This window comes from Erpetoichthys calabaricus, chromosome 2 (genome assembly GCF_900747795.2).
Source record: "Erpetoichthys calabaricus chromosome 2, fErpCal1.3, whole genome shotgun sequence".
Taxonomy (NCBI): domain Eukaryota; kingdom Metazoa; phylum Chordata; class Cladistia; order Polypteriformes; family Polypteridae; genus Erpetoichthys; species Erpetoichthys calabaricus.
In genome coordinates, this window is record NC_041395.2 from 341912450 (window position 1) to 341930589 (window position 18140).

At 41.4% G+C, this 18140-nt stretch overlaps 1 protein-coding gene across 1 annotated transcript in view; it reads right to left on the reverse strand.

Annotated features, from left to right (window-relative positions):
- Window positions 1-915: 915 nt before the first annotated feature.
- ext2 (exostosin glycosyltransferase 2) overlaps window positions 916-18140 on the reverse strand; it is a 319184-nt gene continuing 301959 nt past the window's right edge. The window contains exon 15 of the mRNA XM_028796059.2: window positions 916-1572. Within this exon, the coding sequence (XP_028651892.1) occupies window positions 1434-1572 (139 nt within the window). The 3' untranslated portion in view covers window positions 916-1433. The remainder of the gene's footprint in view (window positions 1573-18140) is intronic.

Here is an 18140-nt window from a genome sequence, read left to right on the forward strand (position 1 = left end):
GAAACATCTCAAGGATGATCAGGAGAAACAGGATGCACCTGAGCTCAATTTGGAGCTTCATGGCAAAGGCTGTGAATACTTATGTACATGTGCTTTCTCAATTTTTTTATTTTTAATAAATTTGCAAAAACCTCAAGTAAACTTTTTTCACGTTGTCATTATGGGGTGTTGTGTGCAGAATTCTGAGGAAAAAAATGAATTTAATCCATTTTGGAATAAGACTGTAACATAACAAAATGTGGACAAAGTGATGCACTGTGAATATATATATATAAAATGTATATATATATATATATATGTGTGTGTGTGTGTGTGTGTATTTAGACGGGTATGTTTTGTTTGATTTATAATATATATTCTTTTTGTTTGGTTAAATAATTGTTGGGGTGATTATTTCTTTCTTTTTTTTGTTTGTATAAATTCATAAAGACAACTCCATCTGGGGACATCAAATTGGGGCTCAGGTTCTGTCGGGTTTCGTACAAAATAGAATTTAATTTTCCTAAGAGCAGGAGTTTTTTTGTGTGTTCCGGGCTCCTTATCCAACTTAAGGGGAACTCGCTACAAGTTGAACAGGTGTACCTAATAAAGTGGCCGCTGAGTGTATGTGGTGCCGCTCTTTACTCCTGAAGGTGTTTTGAGAATATATCAAGTTATACTGAATATCACGGTTTTGTTCAAAATCATCACAACACCAATTTACTCCTCCCCAGTGACAACACCAAACATAATAATAACAAAGTTAAAAATAATGAGTAATACAAAAATCCGTGTGGCTATCAAATGAGAGTCCAAAATCTTCGAGAACGACAAAACTAAAGTCACTTACGTTTCTGGCGTTTCCCCAAGTATGATGGGCATTTTTGATCACCGATGTCCAGACCCCATGTCAAATAAATATTCAACTACTCTGAGTGACAGTCCCAGTATTTTATATACATACGCACATACAGTATATACACAGACACATTGTGGTGAGAACACATACAAGAGACGTCTAGATATCGCATACTTGGATGACTGCCCACCAGCTACGTTATCCCCACCAACAAGAATTAAAATGTATATTAAAAGATAAGCTGCCATATTCACTCATCGTGCACTCGTTCAGTAAGTGAATAAAAACATGAAATGTCGCGTAACTCCGCTTTCCCAGACTGCATCTCTTTACATACAGGTTTATTAATAAAACGGTCCCAACAGAAGGCCTTCTCTTCTTTCTGGTCTGAAAGAACGGCATACGAACATTTTAAAGAAATGTACTCCTTGGCTTCTTCCTGCAGTGCAAGAATTAAAATATTTCATCCCCCTTGTGACATTAAACAAGTCCCCCCCAAGTTCTGTATAGCGCTACCGGCACCTGAAATGGGGAGATCTGAAACCCCAAAAGTCCTCTCAAGTCAAGAAATGGCTCGCTCATGTTACTTTGATCTTCAAAGGCTGCCAATGTTGGGGAAGCTCTTAAGTTTCTCAGGAAAGTCGTCTTTATAAAGCACCGGATCGGCTCTGTGCTCTACCACCTTCAGCGGCATCGTCCCGAAAACGGTGGCAAACTTGTTGATGCATTCTGACCTGTGGAACGACAAAAAAATAAAATAAATAAATAAACCAAAAGATCTGAATTTAAGGTTCAAAGAAAACAAGAACTTTTTATCTCCTGTAAATTGTGACTCTTAATATGAGGGGCTTCACATTTTCTTTTCAACCAATTTATTAAATACAAACTGTAAGAGCCATTTTCCTAGTTCTATAAGATGCATGAATATTTATTAGATGACAATGCATAACCTATGGGAGGTTCCTATAACCCCCGTAAATAGACTCGTATTGGTATATTCTTGCCATTTCTAACAGCTTGGAGTAAACTATCTATCTATCTAAACCTTATTCTTCAGTTAGTGACAGCCTTGCCATGTGTAAGGTGTGGAAGGCATAAGGTTTTAAACCGTGTCTGGGCACATGCCTACATGCCAACCGGCCTATGGACCTTTTGAGCGTGTGAAGTAAATATGTAAGAAAACGGCACTTAATTTATGTGCTGTGCCGTACGTTTAAAGCGTACAGAAGAAGAAGCTAAGAATCTTTAAGTACAGAAATAACAAGTTTCTCAAGAAAAGCTAAGTTTAGAGAAGATACATTTTCCCTTTTTTTTTTGCCTTTTACAGTAATCCCTCGCTATATCGCGCTTCGACTTTCGCGGCTTCATTCTATCACTGATTTTATATGTAAGCATATTTAAATATATATCGCAGATTTTTTGCTGGTTCGCGGATTTCTGTGGACAATGGGTCTTTTAATTTCTGGTACATGCTTCCTCAGTTGGTTTGCCCAGTTGATTTCATACAAGGGACGCTATTGGCAGATGGCTGAGAAGCTACCCAACCACAGCGCATATTACGTATTAAATAAAACTCCTCAAATATATTGTGAGCACGGGGGCTGTTCGCACCACTAGAAGATACGGCTGCTCCTCAAAAAACTCTGAAAGATTACCTTCACATTGCTCCCTACCTTGCTGGGCTTACATGTGGCTGTTTTGTCAAGCGACATGCTTCCCGCACGGTGCTTTGCATACTTAAAAGCTCGAACGGCACGTATTGATTTTTGATTTGTTTGCTTTTCTCGGTCTCTCTCTGACATTCTCTGCTCCTGACGGAGGGGGTGTGAGCAGAGGGGCTGTTTGCACCCCTAGAGGATACGGATGCTACTCTAAAAAATGCTGAAAGACTACCTTCACATTGCTCCCTTCCTTGAAGCTGCTTTGTCAAGCGATATGCTTCCCGCATGGTGCTTCGCATACTTGAAAGCTCGAACGGCACGTATTGATTTTTGATTGTTTGCTTTTCTCTCTCTCTCTGACATTCTCTGCTCCTGACGCGCACTCCTTTGAAGAGGAAGATATGTTTGCATTCTTTTAATTGTGAGACAGAACTGTCATCTCTGTCTTGTCATGGAGCACAGTTTAAACTTTTGAAAAAGAGACAAATGTTTGTTTGCAGTGTTTGAATAACGTTCCTGTCTCTCTACAACCTCCTGTGTTTCTGTGCAAATCTGTGACCCAAGCATGACAATATAAAAATAACCATATAAACATATGGTTTCTACTTTGCGGATTTTCACCTTTCGCGGGGGGGTCTGGAACGCAATCCCCGCGATCGAGGAGGGATTACTGTATTCTACGTAACTATTTTTCCTGTATTCTTGTGTGGATTATTTGCTTTTAACTCACACTAAGGCAGACTTGGTGGCTCTGAGGATAGGGATCTGCACTGGCAATCGGAAGGTTGTCGGTTCGAATCCCATAAATGCCAATAAGGACTCTGCTCTGTTGGGCCCTTAACCTGCAATTGCTGAGCGCTTTGAGTAGTGAGAAAAGCGCTATATAAATGCAAAGAATTATTATTAAATATTTTTAAAACGAACTTTTGGACTTGGCACACGTTTTACCCGTGCTTAACCACACCTTATATTTCGGCAGCTACACAAACAAATCACAAGTGCTAATGCCATTTACTGTAATTAAGGAGCTGATTGCCATTCCTATTGGAAATCAATAAAAAGATAGATAGATAGATAGATAGATAGATAGATAGATAGATAGATAGATAGATAGATAGATAGATAGATAGATAGATAGACTTTATTAATCCCAATGGGAAATTCACAAAAGCGCAAAATCAACCTCCACGACACCATTTTTCACTGTTGAGTGGCCAAACCTTCAAGAGCAATAGAGTGTTTGTCTCGTTTTCAAAGATTACTTAACATTTTGTATTTCTTTATTTTGCTATATTTTCACTAAAGTTGTATGTCCATCAAGGATCAGCCCTGTTTATTCTGAGTATGGCCACGGTCACTGCTGATATCCAATCCTGACACCTGTGGACACTCCTGTACGCCACTGACGTCTTCCTCTCAAAGGAGACACACCAAGATCTGGAGCAGCAAGTGCAGCAGTGCAAACCACGGGGCTTGATGAAAATGGAGCTAAACATCATGAAGGTGGTGTGTGTGGAATGAGGACGACAGGCAGACAGCACCATCACCGTCAATGTCAGTTTATTTCTATAGCACATTTAAAACAACATAGGAATGCTGTGGCCAAAGTGCTTTACAATAATAGAAGAAAAAAAAAATAGAAGAAATAAAATAAATGAACATAAATAAAATAAATAATAAATAGAAGTAAGGTTACATAATCACAATGAGGAAACCATCAGTATTACTGAAGGTCAAGGAATGCAAGTGAATAGAAATGAGTCTTTAATCTCGTTTTGAATTGTAGACGACTCCTTTATGTGATGAGGTAAAGAGTCCCACAGGCGAGGAGAGGAGCAGCAGCTGCACAAGCCCTGTCTGTCCCCCTTGGTTTTACACTTGGTATGAGGGACAACAAGAGACAACTGACCAGAACATCTAAACACCCCAGATGGCTGGTGTAAAACACACAATTCAGATAAACAGGCAGGAGCAAGCCCATATAAAGATTTAAAAACTAGCAACAAGATTTTAAAATCAATTCAAAAACTGACAGGCAGCCAGTGTAAAGAAGCTAATATTGGAGAGACAGAGTCAGACTTTCTTGCCCCAACCAGAAAGCGAGCGGCAGCATTCTGGACAAACTGTAACCTGCGTATCAGGGATTTGCTAATCGCAGAATACAGCGAGTTGCCGTAATCAGGGCAAGAAAAGATAAAAGCAGGAGTAGCTTTCTCAAGATCTCTAGAAGATAAAAAAGGCTTGATCTTACCTAAAAGACGAAGCTGGAAAAAGCAACTCTTGACTACAGAATTAACATGTTTCTCAAAAGAGAGGTTACTGTCAAAGGTAACACCAAGACTGCGGACTTGAGGTTTGCAAAAGACAAAGAAAGAGCCGAGAAGTCCAAGACCAATTTGGGCTTTAGCTGATGGACCCACTGTAAGCACCTCCATTTTATTTTGATTCAGATCAAGAAAATTATTAGCCATCCAGGATCTAAGTTCAGAAAGACAGTTGTGGAGTTGATTTGTTGTAGAGTTGCAGACAGGAATATAAACCTGTGTATCATCAGCATAGCAGTGAAAAGAAATGTTAAATTTCCTAAAAATCGCTCCAATAGGGTGAAGGTATATAGAGAATACAATAGGACCCAAAATGGATCCCTGAGGAACATCATATTTAAGAGGAGCAGTAGACGAAAAATGAGGAATTTAAAGTCACTGAAAAGTGTCTACCAGTTAAATATGACCTGAACCAGTTAAGAGCAGCCCCTTTAAGCCCAACAAGATGTTCAAGCCACATCAGCAATATCTCATGGTCAATAGTGTCAAAGGCAGCGGACAGGTCAAGGAGGAGAAGGACTGCCGCATCACCTGAGTCCGTAATAATAGAGATGTCACTGAATACTTTCAGGAGGGCCGTCTCAACACCATGAAAACACCTAAAGCCAGATTGGTAGATCTCAAATAAATTATTAGAGTTAAGGTGAGCAACCAATTGATTATAAATAATTCTTTCTACAACCCCAAATCAGAAAAAGTTGGGACAGTGTGGAAAATGTGAATAAAAAAAGAAAAAAGCAAGTTATAAATTCTCCTCAAATTTTATTTCATTGCAGACAGTATGAACACAAAATAATTCATGTTTTTTTTGTCAACATCATTTGATTTGTAAATAAATATCCATTCTTGCCATTCAGGCTTGCAACACATTTCAAAAAAAGTTGGGACAGTACAGCATTTACCACTTTGTACAGTTCCCCTGTCTTTTAACAACACTTAAAAGACGTTAAGGCATTGAAGAAATCAAGTGACTAAGTGTTGCAGGTGTTAGTTTGTCCCATTCTTCCTGCAAACAACGTTTTAGGTGCGCAACAGTACGGGGTCTTCGTTGGCGCATTTTTCGTTTCAAAATGCGCCAAACATTCTCTGTAGGAGACAAATCAGGGCTACAGGCAGGCCAGTCAAGCATCCGCACCCTCTTCTTACGCAGCCATGCCTTTGTTATGCGCGCAGTATGTGGTTTGGCATTGTCTTGCTGAAATAAGCATGGGCGTCCCTGGAAAAGACGTCGTCTTGAAGGCAGCATTTGTTCCTCCAAAACTGAGATATACTTCTCAGCATTGATGGTGCCATCGCAGAAGTGCAAGTTACCTTTGCTGAAGGCACTGACACAACTCCATACCATGACAGACCCTGGCTTTTGGACTTGTATCTGGTAACAGTCTGGATGGTCCTTTTCCTCTTTGGTCCGCAGCACACGGCGTCCATTTCTTCCAAAAAAGATGTGAAAAACCGATTCGTCTGACCACAATACACGTTTCCACTGCACAATGGACCATCCCAGATGCCTCCGAGCCCAGAGAAGTCGACGGCGCTTCTGGACACTATTTATGTAGGGCTTCCTTTTGGCACAGTACAGTTTTAGCTGGCATTTCCTAATGTAACTACGTACTGCAGTGCTTGAGAGTGACTTCCTGAAGTAGTCCTGAGCCCACGCAGTTATATCATTTATTGATGAACGACGGTTTTTAATGCAGTGCCGTCTTAGGGCTCGGAGATCACCGCCATTCAGTTTAGGTTTGCGCCCTTGGCCTTTGCGCATGGTAATTTCTCCAGACTCCCTGATTCTTTTCACTATGTTATGCACTGTAGAGGGAGAAATGCCCAAATCTCTTCCTATCTGTCTTTGAGAAACGTTTTTCTTCATCATTTCAAAGATTTCTGCCCGCACTTGGTGGCAAACTGGCGATCCTCTGCCCATCTTTGCTCCTAAAGGAGTAGGCCTTTCCTCGATGCTGCTTTTGTACCGAATCATGATTGCAATCGCCTGTTAACATCACCAGTTTCAAATCACATCATTATTTAGTTATTAAACCTCATTACTACCCCTTAATTGCCCCCATCCCAACTTTTATTGGAATGTGTTGCAAGCCTGAATGGCAAGAATGGATATTTATTTACAAATCAAATGATGTTGACAAAACAAAACATGAATTATTTTGTGTTCATACTGTCTGCAATGAAATAAAATTGGAGGAGAATTTATAACTTGCTTTTTTCTTTTTTTATTCACATTTTCCACACTGTCCCAACTTTTTCTGATTTGGGGTTGTAACATTTTAGCCAGAAATGGCAATTGGGAAATTGGGCAAAAATTGGCTAAAACTCTGCCTTTTTTAGACAGGGATGCACCACAGAATGTTTAAAAAAATGAGGGCACAACTCCCACACTAACAGAACTACTGATAATGGCTAGTAAAGGTGGACCCAAAACGTCAAAGGCTTCCACTACGAGGCGTGGTGGTACAATATCAAGAGGACTGAGAGGAGGTTTAAGGGTGTCAATAGTTCTTGTTAACTGTGAAAGTGAGACAAGATCAAAAGATTCCAAGGCAATGCCCTGATTAACAGTAGGAAGTTCATAGCCAGTTGGAACAAAGTTCAGGTATCTGGGATCCATGTTGAGTGCTGGTGGTGACACTTGCCCTGACAACTGTGACAGGGGTCCTCTGTGATTGCAAGATGTCCAATACACCTCTAGGCTAAAATATACAAGATGGTGGCATGGCCAGTGGCCCTGTATAGGCGATTGTGAAAAACGAATGAACGCTGCACAATGTGGAGGTGCGGATGCTCCGGTGGATACTCGGACTAATGTGTTTGGACCATGTCACTAACAAAGAGGACTTGTAGAAAATGATGGGAGTGACAGCGATCACTGAGATGATGTGACAGGCACACCTACGATGGTATGGCCACGTGCTCAGAAGCAACAAAAATTCTGTGGCTAAGATGGCCTTATGCCTTAGGTTTTTATGGAAGACGACCACGCGGATGGCCAAAGAAGCGTTGGATGGACAGGTTAAGAGAAGACATGTGACACATCAACATCGGGTCAAGTAGAAAAAGGCGAGCAAACATGCAGACCCTGCATCTACGCAGGACAAACGCCAGGACAAAGAAAAGAAAGATATTTTCACTAAAGCAAATGGAGATGAAGAGGAGAAATGAGTGAAGTGTTCAAAATTATGAGGTGAATTAGTCCAGTGGATGCAGACTGTGACTATAAAGACGTTTCCACACTCATGGCGTGTTGGCTTTGTGCTGAATCATAGGATTCTTAGTTATTTTATTTCAAGCTCCAGATCGGTTAACGCAATTCATGCAGTAAATTCTACTTTCAAGCAATCTTGATGTAATGATAAACGTCCCATGTGCACGGTGTGACTTCATTCATAGCGCAGATATATTTTTCTGGGGGGGGGGGGGGGGGGGGAATCATAAGGGTCAACAACAGCTGTGTTTGTGCACCGGCACATCTGCAATAACTAAGTGGTTTGTTTAACCAATCAGAGCTCCAGGAGCAGAGTGCCAAATACCCGATGATAACTAGAAGAGGACACGCGATACTCTACACACTTTCATCTCGGCGACTCTGTGGCAAGCTCTGCTGAGGGCACACAGTGATGTGTCTCAATTCTACTTGATCACAAGTGAGTCGACACCTTATTTAGGAGGTCAAACGCTATCTGATGCAATGGTGAGAAGTCAAGCAGAATGACCCCTTTTATTGGCTGACTAAAAAGATTACAACATGCAACTCAGGCCCCCTTTTTCAGGTGAGATGTCAAGAAGGGGCCTGAGTTGCCTCGAAAGCTTGCATATTGTAATCTTTTTAGTCAGCCAATAAAAGGGGTCATTTAGCTTAACTCTGCGGTGGGGTGGCACCCTGCCCGGGGTTTGTTTCCTGCCTTGCGCCATTCCCATTTAAATTGGACATTGTTAAGTTGGATTGGAGTGTATGGGAACTTCCAGCTGAAATCAATGACTTCCTGATTAACTGGGATACAAATGTGTGGAGACACAGAACCAAATTTCCTTAGCCAACCATCATCATGGCAAAGAAAAGAGAAGACTCAATCCAAATGAGGGAGACATTGTGTTGTCCTTCATAACTCAGGAAATGGTTTTAAAAGAATAGCTTCTTGCCTGAAAATGCCCATTTCTACAGTTAGGGCAATAACAAAAATGTGGTCATCAACTGGAACTGTGACAAACTTGCCTGGAAGAGGACCCATGTTTTTTTGACCTTCACGTACATTGAGAAGGATGGCAAGAGAGGCAATAATATCTTCAAGGATCACTCTGTTGGGGAATTGAAAGAAAAAGTAAAATGCTGGGGTTATCAAGTCTCCAGAACCACCATCAGAGGGCATCTCCATGCCAACAGATGATTTGGAAGGTATGCCAGAAAGAAGCCTTTTCCGTCGCTTCTCCACAAACTTAAGCACCTGGGGCCTCATGCATAACGCCGTGCTTAGAATTCGCACTATAACATGACGTAAGCACAAAAGCCATAATGTGCTTACGCACAGAAAAATCCAGATGCAGGAATCTGTGCATTCGCCAACTTCCACGTTCTTCCGCTACATAAATCCCGCTCAGCGTGGAAATAAACGCACGTGCACGCGCTTGCTCTCCCGCCCCAACTCCTCCCAGAATTACACCTCTTTGAATATGCAAATCAATATAAATAGCCCTTAAGCCTAGCGTTCTGTGAAAAGGCAATGGCAAAAGTATGAGGAAAAATAGAAGAATTTCAGCGAATACCAAATGGAGGCAAAGAAAAACGTACTATTTGTTGGTTTAAACAGTTATATAAGCAACAAAAGGAAGTTGATCGAGTGACATAGCGTGTCGGAGAAACTCGAAAGTTCAAGTTCACAAAGTCGCACAGTGCCCGAAATAAAAAAGAAGTTGTCAAATATCAAAGTCGACGTGAAAAGGTGACTCGTAGCCCACCGTCTGAGTGTCATATGAAAGCTTATTAGGGTACAGTGGAAAAAAAGGCACACAGTGTGAAAAAAGCACGAAATGTCAACTTTAATCTCGAAATTTCCACTTTAATCACGTAGATTATTTTGTCATTAAAGTAGAACATCATAAACTTCATCTTAAAATTGTTTAATTTACTAGTTTCTCAAATCCCATCGTAACTAAAGTAGCACATTAAATGCTTTGTTTTGTATTTGATCTTCTATGTGCTCTGTGTGTGTGAATCACTACGTGCTCTTCCTCCGACAGGACACAGAATCCATTACGTTCGTAATATTACAGCTCTCTGAGTAATTAAAATACTGAGAAGTATATGTGATATCATTTTCATGATGATATGAGTTAAAGCATGTTATTAAACATGGGAACACGGTGGCGCAGTGATTGTTCATGTCTTACACAAGATGCTTGCTGCGTCATGTGCGACCTTCAATGAAATGCTTTATTACAGAAGTACTGTCTCTTTCAAACGTACTAACCTCCAATTCCTGTCCTTACTTTTCTTTCTCCAAATACCCAATTGCCACACAATCAGCTCTGTAATAGACGTTAAGCCATTTGTAAGCTTAGAACGCAGAATCTTCAAAACTTTTAAGGAACATTGAAATATCTTCGTAATGTTTAATTATTCTATCCATCTATCCTTCCAGTGTCGCGCCAGCCACAGCATGAAAACAGCGCGAGGTAGGAACAAACCGTGAACAAAGCTCAAGCTCGCTAGCGCTGCGGCACCGTGTAGTTAAAGTTAAAGTTTTATCTGTATAATATAATCAACATATTTTGCTGCATTTCACCTTAAATATTATATCGTCATCATATGTAAATACGTGCTTTATAAAGTGGCTCAGGTTGTGCAATATTATAACTGTATCGCAAGTTTACAGTGAGGTAATTGTACTTATACTGTAAGTACAAACAGTTCTACAAGGAGCACTTGATGGACTGATTGAGTGCGTGTATAGTTCTTGGGATGAAACTGTTTGTGAACCGCGAGGTCAGTACAGGAAAGGCTGTGAAGCGTTGATCAGATGAAAGCAGTTCAAATAGCGAATGGCTGAGGCAGCGAGTTCTAGATGCTGTATACCAATAATTCTCTTTCCAATCGTTGTAGATCTGTGATTCACACTCAGATACAGTGATATAAATACTCCGAGTGGTGCAGTGCGAGTAATATGGAAAAAAATGATCCGCTGTGGCAACCCCTAACGGGATCAGCTGAAAGAAGAAGAAGGAGGTGCAGTGAGAGTAACAACGCTAAAGCAGTTATGGTATTTAGAATAATTTGACCATTCTGTGGACCATTATATTGTTACAGGTTAATTACAATCAGATGCATTAAATTTATGAACGATATGCGGTTAATTTCAGTGTATTTGATAAAGCCGCCGTTGTGGATGTGGATCTAAGAAAGGGTAACCACACAGGAACAGTAGCACTGCTTTGACGCTGGGTGCTGCCAGTCTGCAGAACTTGCGTACGACAGGGTATGAGGTACCGTGGAAAAGTGCGTGGCTTTACGCCAAGTGTAGGTTTTATACATCGCAATTTGAACGTGGAAACGTTCTTACGCAACATTTCTGTGCGTAAGCACCGATTATACATGAGGCCCCTGGAGTTTGTAAAATGTTACTACAACTTTGACTGGAACCGTGTTCTACGATCTGATGAAACAAAAATTGAAGGATAGCTATAATGAAAAGAACCTTGTCCTAACTGTGAAATATGGTGCAGGTTCAGTGAGGTTGTGGGGCTGTTTTTCCTCTAGGGTACATGGCACCACGGATTCCATGAAATATCAGGAGATTTTAAATCAAAACTTGGCCGCCTGAGCCAAGAAACTAAAACTGGGTCGTCACTGGTTCTTCCAGCAGGATAATAATCTGAAACACAAGTCCAAATCAACCCTACAATGGTTAACTGACCACAAAATCAACGTTTTGCTGTGGTCATCTCAGTCCCCTGACCTGAACCCTATTGAAGACCTGTGGAGTAAGCTGAAGAGGAGAGTACACAGGAGGGGGCCGAGGACCCTGGATAATCTGGAGAGATTATGGAAAGAAGAATGGTGGTTGCAGATGCCATGCTCTGTATTCTCCAACCTTATAAAAGGTTATACTGTGCTGTTATACTGGCAAAGGGAAGTTGTACAAAGAATTAAAATGCAGGGGTGCCAACAATTGTGGCACATTTGTTTTTGTTAAAAATATTTATTTCTTGATGAGGGCTTTGTTTTTCTTTGAATGAACTTGTTTCAATTAAAAGTCAGATGTTTCTCATTGTTTCAGTACAAGATGACGGATCTTCAGGAAACAGGGAGATCTTTCTAACCCTTCTTACTAATTTGCACAAGGGGTGGCAGTAATAGTGGTGGGCACTGTATCTATATCAAACTGGGTGTTTCTGGGCTGATGCACTACATATTGAACAGCATATCCAGTAAAGTGATGTCTTCAGCTACTGTTGCTGCAGCTCTCATGACTGATTAATAAGAAAAATCAGTAACCACAGTGAGAGGACCACAACTGAGCTTGGAAAACCAGGGTTCAACAATTTTATAACAATGGTCCCCTTTACTTTACTTCTGGCAGCATATTTAAAGTTTAACGGCTGAAAGGCATGCCGTTGAAAACACATCGCAAATACTACAGCAGCCCCTTCAGCAAGTGCAAGCAACTCGGCAACAAGTCTAGTGATGCCAATGAAAAACGTTAATTAAAGAAAGCCATTAAATACTGAGTGGATTTTGTTCTCCTTGCGTTGAAATGGCGTACACCTGTTTGATTTTGAAGCCGTAAAAGTTAATTCATAGGAACTACTGCGTCACAAGTCCCCTTTTAAAAGTGTTTATTTTCATTTCTTCCCTTGAATGTTGCCGTTATGAATTCAGTCTCTGTGGTTTTTTTGTGATGTTTCTTCTGGCTCCCGTATCTAATTTGGCGGTGAACTTCCGAGGACTTTCATGCTGAAGTGGCTGGGTGAGCAGCTCATAAATATCATACTAATGACTGTACTGGAGGTTTTCTCATTAAACTGCCCTTTTTGTTACTTTAGCTCTGTGGCTTACTGTGAATGTTAGCATACACTCAGGGTCCACTATATTAGGTTCACCTCATTGGCGCCATTGGGGAGGAGGGGTCCTGATCAATCGGAATCCCTCCCGCCTACCCATCCAATGATCTGGCCCCTGATTTTAGATAGTCCGGCCCTTGTTCTGTTCATTTAGTGTTCTGAAAATGCTTGTAGACTGTGTAAAAACGTCATGGGGGACCCCCTATCCCCACCCTATTGTCGACAGAGCAAATATTGTATGGGACACCCTCCTAGTGTTACATACAAACTAATATAATGAGGCTTTAATGGGACCGGGGGCTAAGACTCTAATAAGTGCTGAAGCCAGCAGTGCTCCTGGTCCACCTCTCTAGTACCAGGCAGGACTCCTTTTGGCCCGTCTAATTTCTTACCCTTTATTGATTCAGCAAGGTGCTGGAAACATTCATTACAGATTTTGGCCTGTGCTAACTTGACAGCATCATGCAGCTCTAGCAAATGCAAACATACAGTACAGTTAGTGGGTCTGAGGCTGAAGTGAATGCCTAATGATTAAGGCCCACAGCCACATAAAAGTGTTAGTTTGATATTTGGACGTCATTTTTGGTTTGGTCCACCTTTTAAGCAGAAGTGAGCAATCAACAAACTGAAACCTGGTATAGCGTATAAAATTTTTTCTACTAGTACAGAAAAAAAACCTTTGATCGGCATGCTACAAATTAGTGGGATGCATTTAAATGTAAAACACAAAACATGCAAATCTGTACACGTAAAAAGGAAAAAGGAAACGTAGTTTAGCATGTTCAGCTGTCAGTTCCTATTGATAATTCTTGACAAGCCTACCGGTTTAGAGTTTTCAGACATTTCAACTGGGTGCCCAAACCTTTGCAAATGACACATTGACTTTTACTTATTTACAAGGGGGCTCTGCCCCCTGCTCGCTTCGCTCGCCTACCCCCGGTGTTGGGTAAACCGAAATACATTGATGAATGTATGAGATATATTGGAGTGTAAAGGTGTAGATGACAAACAAAGGAAGTATATTCATTACTCCTAATGAATGTTCACTAATAGTGGACTCATTACAGAATGCGTGCCTGCTTTGCTTCCGCAGTTTCAGACGCGCGTTGTAGGCGCCTGTGGAGCTGTATAGTTTTGGAGCCGTGATCGTGACTCCATTAGTTCTCCGTTGTTTACCGTTAGTAATATGAATAATTGCACTTACTGTTAATACGGAGCGGTTTCTGTGGTTGTACTGTTAATAATGCATCACTGTAATGTGATTCACTTATGCTGTATAGTTTGGACGTGTGAGGATGACGTATGTTTAAAACGGAGCGTTCGTTTATTCTTATTACGCGTTGTAGGTGCCTTCGGCTCTTGTACTAACTCGCGCCTTCCGTACTATTATGCTGTGTATGGTGGACCTTTGTGGACTCCGTACTTTTTCCCGTTTCACTCTGGGGCGGGGGGCTGAATCCTTTTTTTTGTGTGGCTGTGTCGTTACCTATGGGCGCGTTGCCTCATTTCTTATTTACGTTAGTTGAGCTCCTTTGTTTTTGAGCCGTGACGCGTTGTAGGCGCTTATTTACGTTAGTTGAGCTAATATTATACCTCCGGTGCCGTGTGTGTGTTTCATGTGGTAGTCATTGTAGGCGCATGCGCTCTCCGTACTATCTCGGTTTGACTATGCTGTGTTTTGTGGACGTTTGGGGACGCCGTACTCTCTCCGGTTTGATTGTGGGGCGTGACGCCGAAGCCTGTTGTGTTTGTTTTGTCTGTGAGTACTCATATTATTGTATTACTGTAATGTGATTCACATATGCTGTGGAGTCCGTATCTCTGGGGCGTCTGTACCATCTCGGGGGTCTGCCTGCGGTGTGTTAGACGCGCGTTGTAGGCGCATGTACCTTCCGTACTATGTCGGGTGTGACTATGCTGTGTAGTGTGGATGGTTAGGGTTCCGTATTGTCTGTGCTCGTTGCTTTATTTCGTATTTCCGTTAGTTGAGCTCTTTCGGTTTTGGTGGTGTATCCTCTTTATTGTGTGGCTGTGTGGTTACCTATGGGCGCGTTGCCTCATTTCTTATTTATGTTAGTTGAGCTCCTTCATTATTGAGCTGTGACTCCTTCGTTCTCGGTGGATCAGACTTCACTCGCTGTCGGCGCCTGCGCACTATGTCTCCTGCGTCCATGGGCATGCCATGTACCTGCGTCCATATCCGGTTTATCATTCTCAGTTAGTAATATGGATTTACATTTTTAGAGCTTCAAATAAATCCTAACTTTACATTAATATTTTCTTTAAAAACTCCACTGTTAAAAGGTTGTTTTCTATCAAAGTGAGCGCTTTGATTAGTGAGAAAAGTGCTATATAAATGCAAAGAATTATTACTACTAAAGTTGTATTTACTGTTTTGTTTTTTTTAAACTTCAAATTGCCTGGTACATATAGCATATAAAGTGGATTCAGAAAGTACTCAGACTTCTTCACTATCTGCACACTTTACTGTGTCACAGCAAATGGTCTAAATACTTATATAAATGAGAGATATCACTGTGGAATTTTTAATACATTTGCAAAGCTTTCAGTTTGTAAATTTGCTTTCAGTTTCTCATTATGTGTTATTGAGTGTAAACTGGGGGAAAAGAATGGTCAATTTACTCATTTAAAATCAAATCTACAAGTAGGGAAGTCACAAGGACTGCTTTTTTCATACCAAAATGCCAAAAATATAATGCTACTAGCTTTTTGACAGTGTCAGTACCACACTGATGAGTGACTTCAAGTAGATGTTTTATTTCGGAAGGTATAAGTAAAAATGGCTCACAGAGCTATAGCACTTCTCGTAAAGAAAATCTACAGAAGTCATGCCTAGAAATGAAAATTTCAGTGCACGACTGTTGAAATCATGCTCATTGTGATGATGCCGGACCCCTACAGACTCCCTCTTCCCACATGGGAGTTTGCTGAACCAACACCGTTGATAGTTAAGACCGAGATGAGCTCACAAATGAGGACAAATCTCATTGACACCTGGGTATGGTGTAAAATACTCGGGTGCTTTTATTAAAAAACAAAACAAAACAAACAAAGTAAAATAAAAAAAAAAACAAATCCATAAAATCATTGAACCGTGGAGATAAAATCCATAATAAATAAATCTGTTAAAATAGAGGTTAAAATGCAGTCTTCTCTTCACCCGATCGCAGCCCACCACCTTCTGTCTCCCCGGCTCACCCATCACAGGTGTTGCTGGCAGAACCACTGCAGCACAAACTCCATTCTGCCGAACCCCGTCTTGGCTGCCGCCACACTGCGCAGCCAGACCGTCTGAGGTTGGCACACCTCCTGTCGTCCTTCGCACTCATGCAGTCATTCCTTGGAACCACTGGGAGGTCTTACGTCTCGCTCGCCCCACTCTACACGCTTAGTCAGTGGGGTGAACCAGCCACTAGAGCGCCTCAACCTGCGCTCCCATCTGGAGCCCCAGCTTGTGCTACTTTCTTCTTCCTGGTGTCTGGATCATCTCCCATGACTTTTTTCCGTCCTTCAACCTCCTTCGGTTCTATCTTTTCTCTCTTTTTTGTATCTCTCTTCTCTCCCCTTGTGCCGGCCCGTATATATACACACCCATCTCTTCATCACATGCCGCAGGAAGCCAACGAAGCAATTGAGAATGATCGCACCCGCACGTGCAGGTGCAACTCGCTCCAACTACCTCATTAACTCCCCACGGTCGTGCAATCGTGCCCACGGAGAACGACACGGCTATACGGATTTTAAACCTGGCCATATTTTGTTGTAGCCGTGGACCTGCTATACCACACTCATCATTTAAAAAAATAAATAAATAAATAATAAAAAAATAAAAAAAGAGTAGGGGGCAAAACACCCCTTTTGGAGTTAGCTCACCAATAGAATCAAGCATGGTTTGAGAGTGCATGACGTCACTGATTACACACAAGTTATAACTGTTTCATTTGTAGATGGCAAAAAACTGAAGTCATTCTATTTGGTCAACCTACTGTTAACCGAAACATTGCTAGCACACTGGGTTCACTTGTCCGGTACTTAAAGCCATGTGCTAAAAATCTCGGGGTGATCTTGAATTCAAATTTAAATTTGACAAACAGATCAATGCTGTGATAAAGAACAGTTTTTTTTCTACCTCAAGGTGATCAATAAACCCAAACCATTTTTGTCATTCAATGACCTACAAAAGCTCATTCAAGCTTTTGTTATGTCCCATATGTTGAGATATCCCGTACTACATGGTCTCGCCTCCAAATGGTGCAGAATGCAGCTGCTAGAGTTCTGATCAGCAGCAATAAAATGAATCACATCGCTCCGGTGTTGGCCTCTCTTCGTTGGTTCCCTGTTAGTTATAGGGTGAATTTTAAGATTTTAGTGTATGTTTTCAAAGCCCTACATGGGTCAGCTCCACCATACTTAGCTGATCTTATTGTTTCATATTCATCAGCCAGGCAGCTGAGGTCTTCACATCAGTTATTGCTTACTGTCCCATGCACACTGTTGGAGCTGAGGGGCGATCGTGCTTTTGCGGTGGCTGGTCCTAAATTGTTTGCCCTGCGTAATCAGGTCAGCTCCCACACTTCATAGTTTTAAGTTTATGGTAAAAAAGAATTCACTTGATTTTTAGCTTATAAATTTGAGTGGTTAGATCTTTCTGTGTACAGTAGACCCCTGCAAAGTCACGATTCAGGGTTTGTGGACTCAGTCGTTTGTGGATATTTCCTTAGAACCTAACTATTAATTGTTAGTGGAAAGCGCAAACATCCTCCACAATTTTTTTGGCTTTTTTTGTGGCAAAACTGTGCTGTAGAGCAGAACAGGAAGCAACTGCTGAGGGAAATGTGGTTTGGGATGGTGAAAGTAGCCAATCCGAGAGCGTTATTCATTTCTCCTTGCTGCTGACTGACTGCTGCCCAGTGACGCATCTCCAGCTGAGAGTCCTCGTGTTTTTCATTTTGTTATTGTATTCATTTTGTTATTCTTAAACGCACAAGATATCACCGAAACACCCTGCACCTTCTAAGGCTTCTGGCACTGAGCCTAAGCGCCAGAAGAAGTTTAAAACACTCCAGGAGAAGGCTGAACTACTGGATTTGCTCCGGGAACTAAAAAGTTATGCTGCAGTAGCGCGCCACTATGGCATTAATGAAAGCACCGCACGCTACATAAAGAAGAACAAAGCAGCGACCTGGAGTACCGTTTCTGTGCCAAAAAGGTAATGACTGTAAGGAATGAAAA